Below are 16534 nucleotides of genomic sequence, written 5' to 3'. Positions count from 1 at the left end.
ATATTAGTGTAGTTTCAACTTACAAGACATAGTACGTCCTTTTTCTTTTTTTTCTTTTTAAGGACTTCAGATCTGCAGAATTACAAAAACATTCTCTTCATTTGGAAAATTAGTAATATTTTTTTAATGTTTGATAAAATTATATAATTTTCTACGAAGGTACAAAATTATCCACTTTTTTCTTATTATTTTTTACAAAAAAACTGCAAAGCAATGGCTGAAGTAGATGAAAGAATTTGAAAATTATAAAAGAACCAACAGCTTAATCCATAAAAAAGAATTGTAAAAACTATCAAAATAAATAAAAATCTAATAAAAATTAACGGATGAAACTAGTTGTTGTACCACCCTTGAAATAAAAAAAAATATCGATAATTTTCTAAACAATGAGCATTTGCAAATCAAATTTCAAAAGAATTTGTTATAATTTACCTTTTTTGTTAAGTTACAAATACGTTGAAACGAATTTATAAAATTGTATATTATTCAGATTACATATATTGAAGTGTGGTGCTTGTTCCAACATTACATTCAAGTCCAACACACAATCAGGAAGAAGGTTCGTGTTTGAGATAAAAAGTTTTACAATCTTTACAACTCCTAAAGTAAATGGTTTTATTATAATTCACGTAGAATCGTGATCGTATTTGAATTCTCTAAAATCGAATCTGATGACTCTCAATTACTTTCTTCTTATGTTTCATGCACATGATCAAAAACTGTCTAATTCAATTCCTAACAATGTATATATAGACCTGTATTTTTCTTAAATGGAACATTAGAATTTATCAGACTTTATAAATATTATTAGTTGTACAAGAAGAATTGTGGTGATATGTAATTAGTAAAAAGCTGAAGGGGAGATTTTATTTCAGTAAAGTGGGGTCTAATGGATAATTATACTCATTCATAGGGGTGGTTAGTAAATTACTCCATAAACTTACAGACATTAAACTCCTCATCTAATCTGCTCCCCCAAAATATGGATATAATCAGGCAACCGTTTTATCTATTTGGCCTTACATTTGAATTAGCTGAAACCCACCCGGGCAGTTACCAAATGACCAGCCTTTGCCTTGTTCTGTGGGCGGGTGCTGTGGTGGAGATGAAACCGAAGGTGCCCATAGATCTGGAGGTAGGCAGGGGCCGGGTGTCGAATGGTAGGGATAGTTCTTTTGGTGGTCACTGTTGGTGTTGGGGCAGAGGTCACCATTGACGAGGGTTGGGGCGTCTATGACAGTGGTGGGCGCGGGCTATGTGCGAGAGAGAGAGAGAGAGAGAGAGAGAGCTTGGAGAGCGAGAGGCTGTCTACGGCAATGGCATTTTGCAGTTGATTTAGTTTACAGTGAACACCTTTTCTTATATCGAAGAGTTGAAGTGTTCGGGAGACGAGCAATAACCTGGAAAAATTGAATCCATGGGCATGTTTTCTCATTTAGATAACCTTAATTATACAGTTGAAAAGCACAACTCCTTTTCACGAAAAATTGATAAGCACTTGAGCTAAACTATTACAAACATCCCGTTAGCTCCTTTGCAATGTTTCAAATATGGCTTAATATCTACACGCAAAGCAGCTGCTACAACTAGTAAGGAGATCTTGGACCTGAGCACAACTAGCATATACCAATTGCTCGAATTTATTATTATTTGGGAGAAAACATGAAGACTCACTTGTACACTTTCTATCTCTAGCTATACACAAGCCTCAGCTAATCACTAACAATATTTCTAATACACAATTACGGCATGTTACAATACGGGGTTTCCCTATAGGCAAGTGTCGTTCCCGAACCCCCTTATAGTAGGTCTTCGTCTCTCTTTCTATGTTTCCACATTTTCCTTTCCTATTCTATTTTTCCCCTCGAAGGAGCGGAAAAGAATTGACATGCACTATATACAATTCCGATAACCAATGTCGATCTCAAGATGAAAAGAATTGAATATCTTAAGAAGATGGAGGAAACTGAAGAAACCTTGCCTTTGATGACAGATGTGGTTGAACCTCATATAGTCCTAACAATTTTCAAACTAGAAGACCATATCGAGCAGCGGTTGTTCGGCGTCTGGTTTCCCCCTCGACAGGCTTCTGTCACCTTGATGATCCCTGCTGAACCAAAATGGAAATTTAAGTACAGAGACATGCACGTAGCATTCGATTCCAAGCAGTCACCAACTCTAGTATTGCACATCATTATCTTCTTTATAGCTCAGTTACACCTTGCGGCTCCCATTGCTTTCTTGTTTCTCTGCGTTATATCTATCATGTGGAGTGAAATTATAGTTGAATTTCCAGCGGATTTGAAAAAAATTTAAATTAACCAAACATCATATTGAACTTTACTGATGCAAGCCCCCCTCTGATTTGACTGAAAGTGACTAGGGGTCGGAAAAGTAGGTATCTTCAATTTCTAGGTTCGACTGACTGGGAAAAAATATGGCATTTTACAAGAAGTAAACAAACAAATTTAGTAATTGAAATAGTTGTAAGTGGAAAAACTGCATTCCTGAACACCAAGCAACACTCAATGCACATGCTAGTTGGTAAAGGTGGGTGATGGCAAAAATTTCTAATTCATCCACCTTGATGAAAAAGTTCCATTTCATGCAGCAACAAAATAAGTAGCATCCAGATATTAATTAATTATACTCGAGACAATAAGTTCAGCAATACAGGTAAAGCCGCATAGAGACCTTACACTAGTGGTTTGAAGCTCTACACCAGCTATGTCTTCATTATCCTGCAAAGTAGGAGAGAAAACATACCCATCACCACAAACATTCTCGACACAACCAAACAAGATAAAATTGTGCAATTGAAAGTACCTCAATTAATAAATCCTTCCTTGTAATCATTCCAACAACACGAGAAGCATGCGGAACAACAAGTAAATGCCTTAACCCCAACTGCCGGAAAAGGTTATATACCTGGATCACCATTATCATTATGCAGAGCATCACAAGGTAATCATTTGTTCATATGCGCGCCTAATTTAAATGAAAATTCAGAATAACAGGTCCAAACATATCACCTTGGTTAATGACATATCCTCAGGAACAACGTAAGGAGAGGGATTTAAAAATGGAGCAAGGTCAATGTACATTTCCAGATCATCAGGGGTTAGGTGAATGTCATGTATGGACAATCCCTTGCTAGAAACAGGCTTGACAAATTCCGTGAGATTATGCCTGCAATATGGATGACCGACCAACTATTATTATTTGTGTAACTAAATGAATTGGGAAAGTCATTGTTCCTTCACTTACCTGATTGGTATTGGTCCATCTCTTGAACTGAAGGGCAATGGACTGTGTTGAAAATCAACCTTTGACTGCAACAGTACCAGCAAATGACTGTAGATAGTTTTCATGTCAACTGACTATTTAAGTTTTTCAATCACAAAAATACAGACATTTAGTTATCTATGTTTCTAAGGAAAGATGTCACGTAATTCGGAAGTTGGATAAAGGTGGCCGACCTTCTCAATATGAGGCCTATTACAAGCGTCTCCCCACTTCTTGTGTGATCAATGACCTGACGGTCAGAAAAAGAATTATTAAGCAGAACTCCGACATGCTAAGAACTAGAGCAGCATAACACTCAACTTACAGGAAAGCCGTTGTGATTGTTGCCCTTCAAAATAGAAAGTACATCCATAACCTTCACAACACGAGGAAAATAGACAACCTACATGCAGGAAGAAGACCGAGTAAACTGAAAGCTTTCAAGACAATGAAATGACATAACAATGTATAAGTAGGAAAAAGGAACCGAATATAGTAAATTAGACAACATCAAAATTAGTAACGACACATATAGACATATGAACATGAAACAATCATGTTCAGATCCATTTGCATCTCCCAAATAGCACGGGTGTCAGAAAATTAAGAGCCTAGTATTCCATTTCCATTAAAAGGTTCTCGAACAATGCATCTGCTGTGCTTCCAAAGAGTAGGACCATACACAAACCACTCTATGCCATAATTGCTTTATGCACCTCGATAACAACATATAGAAGTAAAAAAGTAGCAATATCTAAAAAAACCACATCTACTAAGAGTTCAAATTTCTGATCTCCAACAGACATCAAGAAAAAGAAAACAAGTACTGTTGTTAAACATTAAACTTGCCACAACTGGGGTACAATAAATCAACTACACAATTCCACCAACCTGCTGATTTCCACAAGCCTCCTTTGCCGTAATATTTCTCATTTGATATTTTGGTCTTGATTCCAATAGAGGAATGCCTCGTAGTCGAGCTTGCTCTTCATACAAGCCTTCATTGAAAGCATCACCAACTGCCTGCAGAGACAACTCTGAAAATTGATACACAATACAAACAAAAGAGGAAAAAAGACTAGTGACTTAACTGGATGCCTTTAGCCTTTTAAAACATATATAAAGATACGTTAATGCTAACAGTAATCCAAAATAATTTCAAAGAAAATATTCTATTCAGAATGTTAATCCACCCAATAGTTCTTTTTCAAATTTGTACATATATATACTGGATTTATCATGCTAAAAAGAAGTGTTTATTTTAAAAGATTAAGGGAGTAATATTAACAGTTGTGCATATAAGCATTCATTGTTCGGTGTGTGTGTGTGTGTGTTGGGGTTGGTGGGGTGGGGAGAAAGAGAGAACAGGCACCAGGTGAAAGTCATAACTTAGTTGTTTGAGTTGGTTCTCATTTTCCTTCCTAGTGGATGTGAAAAGAGACGACATTATCTCACTAAGAAGTTCTTAACTATATAACAGTATAGGTCCTGAAAGAGAATCATGCCTTTGATATAAGAAGAACCAGCATGATGAGAGGTAGAAGCTTCAAGTTATTTGTGATCTCAACCATAATCACACAAAGGGAAACAGTCATCCGCATCGAGCCTCCAAGAAAAGATGCCGCACCTAAGAGAGCATATCTAGAATTCCAGTAATAACATACAATTCAGTCGGATGTTATAACCAGGCACACAGAATTCGATATTCAAATTGGCCCAACTTTGTGGCCACGTGAATGTTTTGAAGTTCAAACTTAACTATTGTAACAGGAAACACTTCCCAAGTTCTTCTATTCAGACAAACAAAATGCATGTGACTGCCGGACAAAAAACTGGACATATCAAGGATGAGAGGAATAATGAACCAACAGAAAACTTGGATTTAGTAACAAATTCAGTAAAAATGAAGGACCTAAGGTGTAAAACCTTATGATCCACACTCTTAATTCCTAGAAGCTCAATTTCTTAGTTGGGTGGAGTGGTACAATTTCACTACTGAAAAACTTGTCCATTTGAACAATAAAATTTTTCAGCCAACAAATTGCATCTAAAGGTAGCTCCAAATACTTTTGGAGTTTCATAATCAATTAGAAATGTATAGAAGTGGGGACTCACGTTCCTTCTTCAATATTCAGCTTCTGGTAAAAGCTCACGACAAACATGCCAACAAGCCGCCCATAAGTTGAACCAATCATTATGCCAGGAACAAATTGACCAGCTGGAACGGCAGTACCAAAAGTGACAACTGCTAAGGAGTAAAACATAACCTGAACAACCACCACCATAGAAGAACAATTTCATGTACAGAATCATTAAATCATAAATGATGGAAAGACAATATGCAGGATATAGAACTGAATCACAGGTAACTTAAAGAGTATTCTCCAGGAGGGCAAGTTGGTGGAGCATTTGCTTGATGAAGCTTACTAATGAATACCAGATGATCTTTAAATATTTCAGACAACAGACACAATGATATGCTATCACACGTTTTGTTTGTATGGAATGATCTGAGGTGGGGGAACTAACTCTTTGCAGCAAGGTCCTATCCTCAAAAGACTCGTGGGAACTATCCAAATAGTAGGGGTATTCATTCGGTAAAATTAAACCAAATATGCCAAAGTGCTATACCAAACAGAATTAGTCAGTCAGTTTCGGTAATTACCAAGTTTCCTTTTGGTGGTTCGGTGTTTTCGGTAAACTGAATCTTCATTAAAAATATAAAAAATAGTTCAAAATTAAATATTAAAAATAATACTTACACTTTTTATTCATTTTTAAAAATTTTAAGAAGTAAAATTACAGTAGTCTAAAAATAATTAATATATAAAAAATATGTACATAAAAGTAAAATATAAAAAATAAATAAAAATAATAATTCAATATTTGGTACAGCTCGGTGAAGCAAAACTAAAAATTGAAACGAGCTGGATACCAACGTTTCAAGAAAATATAACTTCAAGTTTTGATTCGATTCTATCGGTTTACCGACTGTGAACACCCCTACCAAATAGGACAAATACACACAGAAACCAACACCAGATTCCATTTGCTTGTCAAGTGCATATTCCATGCATAGAGGTAACAGGCACAGCACATCTAGTACATTGGAATTTCACACTTTGAACTCATAGTAAAACAATGATATGAAAGGCAATGCTGTACCAAAAACGTCAGTAAGCTCTGCGCACTGAATTCATGAATTGTTTTGGCACTGAACAAATTTCTGATGGCATCATCCTGGAAACATCTAAAGGCTGCATTAGTAGAGACCAGAAGATAACCATAACAGTAAAACTAAGGTGAATTTCAGCTGACCTGAGTGTTGAAGAATATAGTTGCAAGATCATTATATTCCTTTTCACCACAATAAAACTGCAAGAACAATAAAAGAGGGAGTGTAATCACCAAAGATATTTAAAGGAACAAGAAGCACGAATGTACAAATCAAGCAAAGAATACAATTACACCCCCTCAACTTACTAAATGTATCAAGCATATTTATCAATTCTAGATTGAAATATTGGCATTTGGACATCATATTTTAGGAATGTTATTAGGAATTTTAAGGTATCTACCTCAGAGAACGATAATTTTTTAATCTGAATAGCATAGTTCACATTTCACATATTGATTAGCAGTAAAACAAAAATTCATTAGAGATCAATTTATTCATTTTACACCACCAATCGCCAAGGGAAAACCCAAGGCAGCCGGAGATACTGTGTTTCTCACTGCTCCAGATCCATATAAAGGTCAAGGTCTACAGATTAGAACACATATCTGTTCACTTTTCTGGCACCTGAAATTTCAAAAGTATGTTCATAGCTTCACAAGCGTCGTATCTTTGACAGCTGTAGAACTGTTATTTTATTCTTATGGGCCTGATTTATTATTCTTGGTTGCAAAGACTACACAAAACTACAGTTTGAAATGTCTATTTTTCTTTTATAAATTATTAACACAAAAATGCAAGTCGAACTTGCTAAGTATTTGGCAAAGTACCAACCCAAACTCTTAAATCAGTTCAAAATCCTTACAAGGATTGGTATTACCATACCAAATACACAACTACAAAGAAAACCTGCATAGTTTTGTGCTTATCAAGTGGAGAATCCGAACCCACTCCCTTTCCATTTATCTTTTAGATTCCATTAAAGAGCTATAAAATTCACTGGAATTTGAAACTAAACCATTTGACATGAACAGTACGTCAAACTAAGTACTCCCAGCCCCAGAGAAGGAACAGCCCAAGAGATCTTACATTGACATAATTGCCGTACATCCCTGGCCGCCGTGGACATTCAATACCGGAATTGGCATCTGTATCAGGGCAAGGAGTGCATTTCTTGAAAAGTGGTAATCCAAATGAAATAACGGAGGTTATCACAGAGACAATACACACTTCAACAACCTATATATGAGAAAACAAGGTCAATCATAGTTTACCAAGATGGTCAAAGCATGATTATCTCATTTCAGGAACTTACTTTGACACGATTCCCCCTCTTGTGCAAATAATTGCGACGCCAATAGGCTATATAATAAGTAAGCTGATTAAAAAGTGCCCCTGCAAGCAAACCCAAAAAGATATTCAACCAGAACCACATCACCAAGTGCATCATTCTAGAAAGGTTAAATTACATTAATGCTTTGCCATTTAAAATTTTTTTTTGTATCAATTTACCATCTCAACTTTATGAAATTCGCAATTTACCATATATGACCATTTTCTGGTCGATTTTTCTGCCAGGAAAACATAAAATGCAGTGCACATGCCGGAAAAACATGAGTACATTGCCCTTAAATATCATGTGCACAGTATGTGATGTTTTCCCGGTCGAATAATCGACCAGAAATCAGTCATATATGGCAAAAGGCAAATTTTGCAAAATTGAGATAATAAGTTGACACAAAAAATAAATAAATAAATGCAAAGTATTTAATTTACCCTTCTACAAATTATGTCAGTTTTGTGTATGTTCATACATACCAAGAAGACCCCCAATAACACCAATAACTGCCATTGGCAACAACTCCTGAAATGAGTAATCTTCTTGACCACTAAAAATAATCTTGGTTAGAGCTCGAGCAAAAACTCAGTAACAGATGTCAACAAGGAAATATTAGGCAGAACTGAACAAGTAAAAGGTCAGTATAGTCACCCTGAGATGTCCCATATAATGAAACCTCCATCGCCAAAATGTCCGCACTTTCCACTCTTACACCATCCCATTGCCGAACGTACAACAACAGCTACAATGGCAGATGTAAAAAAGACACGCCACATGAGCTGACTCCTCCACCTAAAACAAGAACAAAAAAAGCAGAACTTCTGGGATCAATTGAACTCAGCTGATACAGGTGAGTATATCCTTCAGATTGTTCAATCATGCTCACATTTGCACATATTTGTATCTTCTGTATAGCTTGTAACTTTTAATCTTTAACTTTTTGGAGATTTCAGGATAAAACACTTCTACTATATATATGCACAAGATACAGAAAATTATATATAATATACAATTTTTGCTCAGTATTTCTCCCTTCTGGTGGACCGTATTCAAGCCACCTTATGGACAAAAGTAGCCAATTTTTTCACTGTACGCTAACCATAGTTGCTAAAGGGGCGTGGCATATCATACCGCAACATGCTCTAGGGACTAGGGCCATGGCACACGTCACATTTTTGCATATATAATTCATATTTTTATAGCATTACTATCTTTAGTTTTTACCAAAATCAGCATGTTCAAGATTAGGTTTTTGATTTTTAGCCAAAAGTATAAAGAAAAAAGCCAAAAAAATTAAAAAAATTAGCAAGAAAAATCTCAAATTTACTTATTTAGCAAATTATTTTATATGAAAGCAAGAAAATTGAGTTATGACATTAATAACAGTATATTATGTCATCGTAAAGTAATCAACATTTCACTAAAGGTTCAGGGGGAAAAAACACAAAACAAGAGGGCGAAGAAGAGGTAAAACTACTGCCTTTTGACATAAAAGAAACTGGCGCAAACTAGGGTTTCTTCATTCAGCTTTATTTGCATTTTTTGTTTTATTTTATAAAAAGCCCCAGAAGGAAAGAAAAGCGCAACCAGCCCAGCCTACCCTTTTAAGCCTGGGCTTCAGCCTGGGGGCACCATGGCACTCCTAGGCCCCCCGAAAAAGGCGGGCTGGTGCCCTGCACCAGGTCAAAAAATGGCGTGCGCTTTCGCCTTTTACGCCATGCACCATAGGGTACCATTTTCAACTATGAGCATCAGTAGGTGATGCCCAAGTGCTAAAACTTCAGGGATTCAAGTGGAGAATTGAAAAGAAATAGCAGCAACAATTAATATTACCACCATAAGATGGTGTTACATGAAAAATTGTTGACATTAAAATGAGAAAACAAAAGTTACCATGATGTAACTTCTTCTAGTGCAAACAACACACCACCAACTGGAGCTCTAAAAGCAGCAGCCACGCCTGCTGCACATCCACATGTGACCTTGTTCAAAACATTAAAATAGTCAAAAACAAGCAAGGCTCAGAGGCCTTATCACCTTTTTCATCACAACTTAACACATCTATTTTTAATCTTTAAATGAGATATATTAGAGGTGAAAAAGATCCAAATCAATTTTAGCACATGTAAAAAGCATGACAACCCGTGCAGAGGGCATATGTGGCATATTTTCAGCTGATCTTTCAAAAAGAGAAGTAATAAGTAGACAAATTTACACGGTGGTATCACTTCATTTATCATAATAAATGGATGTCAATCATTTCAACATTACTGATACATGTATGGCATGAAGGTACAAAATTGACATCTATAAGTTGCTTTATTTAAACTACCAAAGTCCTCCGCATGTCACTTTAAATAAACAAGGAAGTCTTAAACCATGTTGTAACATTTTTCAAATGCTACATGATCTGAGTTATGGTTCTTGAGAAAGAACCTAAAAAGATAATAGCACCAAATTCGCAAAAGGGTTCATTAACCTGAAAAAAGAAAGGTAAAGGGACCTACACTAGCACATCTAAAAGGAGTTGATCCGCGCTTCAAGAAAATCCAGAAAACTCTACTCACTTTCGGCAGTTTACAGAATCGCATAAAATGGTAAAACAATGCAAACTAGTAATTCAATTAAAAGGAATTCAGCCACCAATGTGTATGAAAAATGCTTAACTTTTAACATATTACTTACAAGATCACGGCGATCTCGTTCACTGGTAAAAATTTGAAGCCATCTTGAGCGCAGATGATATTTTGTGGATCCACCCTGTAGTTACAAGTAAAATGAAAAATAACAGACAGAAAGTTTTAACCAAAATCATCAAATTATAAACAAAAAATATAATAAGACAAACAAACTTATGTGTAGCTGTTGAAGATTAACTCTCAGCAGTTGTTTAGCAACAAATACAGTAATATTTCACTACATGTCACTTAATGTTCTTGACTGGTCTAGATAAAATATAGATCAGAAGCCTTTTTTAATTGCAAGTTTGCAACTAATCCAGCAACAGGTACATGATTCCCAAGAAGCTCTCCCAAATTAACTTTTGACAACAATAGACTTACTTGTCCAAGCAATGAAGCAATACAAGCACCAATATGTACAAGTGGACCTTCTTTACCAAGGGCTAAGCCACCTCCCACAGATCCTATGCTACCAAAAATCTATGAAGAGGAGCAAAATACAGCGTAAACCTTCACATAACAAATAGATAATATCAAAGAATGTGCAGACCAAAAGCCAACTGACCTTTCCTATTAAAGTTCTGAATAGAAGAATACCATGTGTGTCAATTCCTGCAGATTCAGAAGGAAATCAGCATCAGTTCCAAAGAGAACATCCAAATTACCTATCAACTGATAAGAGCATATCCGATTACATTTACCATTTAAATAACCCTTGATTTCAGGGATTCCTGATCCTGCAGCTGCCGGTGCAAACTGTGTGATGATCCATGCAGAAGATAACACTAGAGCCAAGTTGATCAACATATATACCAAAAATCCAGCAAAGTACGACTTCTGAATTATATTGAATGTCAAAGAGTACTTCCATCCCGCAAAATTCTCAACAGAAATATTGATGAAAACAGCAGCTAGTGCAGTGCCTGAATGTAGATATTAAAGACAGTTAATAGCAAATTACTTCTTTAATCTGGCGATCCAACTTTTGGGGTTTGGAGATGTGGAAAGCCTGGTTTCAATCAATAAGCTCAATGCATTTGACAGAAAGATGGATCACCAAATATCAAGAGCACTAAGTACATACATATCAATTGCTTGCATTTCCATCCTAAGGTCCATGAGCACAACCTGGAATTCTTGGATGTCCAACTATAATATACTTTACTGTGATTTATTAAATAAAAACATTACATGATGATCAGGATATCCTCATAAAACTGTTACATCAGCAAACTAAAGTTGAAACGTAGAGCACTTAAACTATAATAGCATTTTTTTGCAATAAGAAAATAAACTCATGGGGTCTTGGCTAACAATCAGAAAACACTTCAAAACAGTTTAAGTAGGATGGCTACAAAATCAAAATCGACAATAAATGAGCGGATACTTCAAATGCCAGGTAAGACTTACACCATATGCAAAGCAAGTGCCAAAATTGGATCAATTTACTCTTCAGCCTTCATAAGATAACAAGTTATAGTGCTAATAACTTACCAACATCTAACAGAACTATACCATGTATGCCTGCTGAAGATGTTAATTTTGATTCGGACACCCTAGTTCATTTATTTATTCCAGTAAATATTACTTGCAACGCATTTGCTTTTTGTCCAAGACTTGAACATATCTAGAAGCAAGATATTCTTAACTCTTAACAATTGAGTTAAACTTTCAAACGTATACAACTGTCCATATATCCACACAATATTGTCTGACACATAGTTGTTAATGGCGCACGGCAAGCATATTTTTAAAGTATGGCGCACGGCAATATTGAGTTAATGTGCCGTGGAGCCATGGCGCACAGCGCATGGCGCGGCAAGCATATTTTTAAAGTATGGCTCAAATTTGAATAAATAAAATTATTTATTCATATATGAATATATCTTTTAACTACAATATTACACAAACAATTAAATATAAATATTAGAAATTATATTAATCATTATATCATAAAATAAATGTGTAAAACAACTAGTAAGGGTTTTTCTCTTCTTTTCTCTTCTCTCTTTTTTCTTTAATTTTTCTTTTACATCATTCTGGACTTTTAAAAAAAAATAAGTTAAAAGCTTTAAAGAAACCCTACATTTTTCTGTTACTTTCTTTTAAATATTTATTCCCTTTTTCTTTTCTCCTTGTGCGAAACCCTACTTCTCTTCCTTCTCTGAAACCCTAAGTTTGCACCGCAGCCACCGCCGAAGTCCCAGATCGGCGTCACCGGCGGAACCCTAGAGCAGAGCAGCCTTCGCAAGCGCACCCCACCCCTGTAGCCGCCCTCTGCCACTACTGCGTCTTTGAAAAAAACTGGGCTTCGCCAGACGCTTGCAGAAGGCACGCCTTAGCGCGCCTCTGAGCCTCACAGCACGCCTTTCCGCCGCCATGACCAGCCCTTGCGCCATTTTCTGGAAATGGCACTGGACTTGTGTCTTGCACCATGGCGCGCCATTAATAACTATGGTCTGACATAAAACAACTGCTATCTGAAGGTGGTGCTGCTAATTACTGTTCATTTTTCTAAATTCCAAGCTTTTGAATTACATATTAACATCACCTAATATATAGCATCTTAATCCATTTCCAAATCTTTTAAGTTAAAACTTCAGTATAATTAAATTGGCGTCCCTTGGAAATGGTCCACATATAAAAACTACTAATATTTTGGAAAATTTAAGTATTGGACTAAGACCCTTATCAGTATTGTATCTATTAGATTGACACCTTCCGACATACTCCAGTACCAGGAAGGCCAATATCATCATTAAAAGGAAGGAGAACTCAATTCTACCCTCCAACATTATGGTCAAAAAAATTTCAAATTTTTTATACCATTCAATATGTAAGGGTTTTGATATCATTATACAACCCAGAGTGTCTAACATGTAATATTTTCACAAAATCTGAAATTTCCATTAAATTTATTTAGCAATTACAGACCTACTTTTTTTACTCCTACCAATCTTTTCAGTGTAAATTTCAGCTAACAACGATATTTAACTAAAATATCATCAAATAATGGTTTGAGTGTACTTACTGTTTCATAATTAATTGTTTACGTATTTAACTAATAATTTATAATTAATTTACAGTAGCTAAGAATAACAATAATAAACAAAAACGGATATTTCCTTATATTTCTTACTTTAATCAAATAAACAAACAACTTTCTTTCTTCTTCTCCTATCTTTTCACACCCCCTCTTCTTTCTCCTCATTCCCCACCCTAATCAACTCAGCCACCACAAAAGTACCACTAGACCCACCCATTCCCTTGCGTACTGACCCTGCCCCCCCACTCCCCCACCCTTTATCCCTGCCTACCCTGCCTTCCCGTCACCCTATCCATTAACCCCACCTGCCCTATCTGCCACCCAAGCCCCCACCACAATATCCCAAAACACCTATTTCTAAATATATGTTCTTGTGTGAGAGGGTAAATGCTGTCTACATAATCTGAAAATGTGAGTATTTGCGTATGACTAAGCATGAGTGTGTTATATTATGTCAGTGTGTTTTATTTTCTGCCATTCATGCGTGTGTTTATGGTGCATATATGGATGCATGGGACTTAGATATGTGAGAGGAGATTGAAGAGAGAATAAAGACATTTCATAAAAAGATACAAAAACGTAGCAAAAGCATCTGCCTTTGAAAATTTAAAAATAAATTGCCGTAATCATTTCATTTCATGCCTCCTCTTTTTTCCCTTTTTCTTGGCTGTCAATGTAGGCAAAAATGGCCTTTGCTCTTTAGAGGTACTTCGTTGCCCGACATGGAAAAAGTAAATTCTGAAAACTAATGTGAACTGAGCGCATATCCAAATTAAATATAACTGAGGAGAAACATTCACAGGCAGCTTTGGTGTTATTGTATGAGACAATATGTATATATGTGAATGCGTGTGCATATACAAGTACATATGCAGACATGTACATGTATATGTTTGTGTTTCTATGTGCATGCATATTTGTGTGTCTTTGTCATCTATGCACGTATGTAGTTGTATGTGCACAAAACGATCCAAAATTCAAGCAACCAAATAAAAAGAGAACCCATAACAAATTAAAGTTCTAGCACACAAGGCCTGCTTCACGCACCTCTCTTATTGTGAGTACAAGTCGCTGTACCAAAGAGAGGGGCAAAAAACAAATAAAAACTTCAAATCTCACCTGTCCCAATAAGCAATGCCAAAATCCACTTTACCAAGACAGTATATGCCCTATAAATCTTCCCCCTTTTTGCCTGCAAGTGAAAATACCAACTGAAATGTCAAGATGACAAGAAAATGATCAAGCCAATTAAATAGCTAGAACAGTTCCAGCTATTCAAAGTCATTTCTTATATGTGTATACAATCATTTTCCGAGCTGCCAATTTATCTGAAGCAATGGGCTTTTACATTTAATTCAAGTTTACCCATCAGTTACATCAATCAACAGAAGAAAAAAGAGCCAAGTAGAAAAACTTGGCGTAAGGAGGAAAAGGCATATTCAACTAACATCCGGAACCAATAGGCAAATTGTCATCTAAAGTGTAAACGCTATTAATAAAATACAGAGTAGTCCATACATGGCCTTCCATTTCTTGTCTATAGCTCCATTTCAAAATCCTATCGTTACTCCCTCCATCAACAAACTTCTCTCCAACTTTTTGGTCCAAAATAAATATAATGAAGAAAGATGCCATAGAAAACCACCAGACTAGAGCAAAAGATCATATCAAACTACTCCAATATCTAAATCAGACAAGCCAATTCAACAAACTATAATCACCAAAATCTATACAACTCATAACTCTGAAAAAGGTCCAAACTTCATATCTAAGGGTGTATGCACCTGCTCTTGTCTGTACGCGCAATTCTCAATGACTTCATAATCGAGGCTTTCAACAGCGATTCCATCGTTCTTCTTATAACGACCGACTTCGTCGGCAGTAGACCCATCTGCTTCCGCCTCCACCTCCGACTTCGGCAGTCGCGACCACATCAACTTTGCGGTGTCCATTCCATTCTGCAGATGATTCGATAACATCTCTCTCCCTCTATATACAAGTTTCTTCGTAGCGGCAAGCACTTAACTTGATCAAACCCAATCCCTCACTAATACTATGAGATCCGTAGGAAACCCCTGAGAAATTACGTGAATTGGCAAAACCAAAATACTAAAAGGAAAGCCCTTTACCAGATCAAATTAAAACCCTAAAACAAATGCTACCAGACACAAAACGAATTCTTGGGGCAATTTTCAGAGAATTATACTACTCAAAGCACCGGTAAAACTCAAGAGATTAGAGAAGTTGCAAGAACGTGATCACAAGAAAAAAAAAATGAAAGAAAAAGATTGCGTGTTACGTCGTAGAATTCTTAGCGGTGAAGAGAGAGAGACGGTGGCAGCCAATGAATAATGCGTTTCTTCTCTCCCTCTTTTTCTTCGTGTGTGTTTTTTACTTTGTTTTGGATTTATACGTTGTCAATCAATTGAGGTTGTTTTCACTCACCAGTTTTGGACTTCTTTTGACAACACATACAAACCAGTGTGTATAAATAATTTAAATTTTTAAAAATTAATTGTAATTTCTAACATATACATAACAAAATTGCACTTATCCCACTCGAGAGGGTGTATTGTACTTTTGATTCAACAGTTTATGTACTTAGCATATTTAGTTACATAGAATAAATATTGTAACATTTTTTGTCCCACAGAATAAAAATTGTGTTACATTTGGTCACGTAGGATATAAAGTTCTTTATATCATATGGAACCAAATGTGCCGCAATTTTTATTTTATGGGACTAAAAGTATCACAATATTTATCCTATAAGACTAAATGTACTAAGTCTGTGAACTGTGAACTTAAGCATTAGAATACTAACATATTTTTGCAATCTAATCCTTCAACTTTTCGGGAATCTCTAGCTTGATCCGTCGATGTTTATGGTGTTGAAATCTGGTAAGGATAAAATATGTTATTACTCTAAAAATTGTACGATTGAAAATCAATTATGTCAAATCATTATATTTTGCAAACAATATTATAATAGATCAAATTTTACTTTC

The 16534-nt window shown here is 35.8% G+C and overlaps 1 protein-coding gene across 10 annotated transcripts; it reads right to left on the bottom strand.

Annotated features, from left to right (window-relative positions):
- Positions 1-845: 845 nt before the first annotated feature.
- CLC-D (chloride channel D) lies at positions 846-15937 on the bottom strand. 10 transcript variants are annotated; one of them, XR_847409.3, is made up of 24 exons: positions 15311-15935; positions 14646-14718; positions 11182-11403; positions 11046-11092; positions 10862-10960; positions 10485-10559; positions 9693-9781; positions 8451-8591; positions 8279-8349; positions 7776-7855; positions 7550-7699; positions 6604-6660; positions 6451-6525; positions 5401-5552; positions 4791-4926; positions 4177-4308; positions 3611-3688; positions 3480-3535; positions 3268-3354; positions 3033-3189; positions 2827-2928; positions 2695-2741; positions 1982-2110; positions 846-1400 (listed from the first exon to the last, which is right to left on the bottom strand). XR_847409.3 is itself a non-coding variant. In XM_020692463.2 (23 exons), exons 1-23 carry the CDS (start codon positions 15503-15505, stop codon positions 2032-2034), a joined length of 2400 nt encoding a protein of 799 aa, XP_020548122.1. In that variant the 5' UTR covers positions 15506-15935; the 3' UTR covers positions 1623-2031. The 10 variants fall into 10 exon arrangements, 6 of the variants coding, with proteins under 6 accessions (XP_020548122.1, XP_011071570.1, XP_011071569.1 ...); XR_016064533.1 differs by having other exon boundaries at positions 1982-2107; XR_002286754.2 differs by having other exon boundaries at positions 2700-2741.
- Positions 15938-16534: the final 597 nt, after the last annotated feature.

The sequence above is a fragment of the Sesamum indicum genome, linkage group LG3 (genome assembly GCF_026168435.1).
Source record: "Sesamum indicum cultivar Baizhima isolate 11 linkage group LG3, ASM2616843v1, whole genome shotgun sequence".
NCBI classification, from domain to species: domain Eukaryota; kingdom Viridiplantae; phylum Streptophyta; class Magnoliopsida; order Lamiales; family Pedaliaceae; genus Sesamum; species Sesamum indicum.
This window is presented reverse-complemented; position numbering and strand designations above follow the sequence as displayed.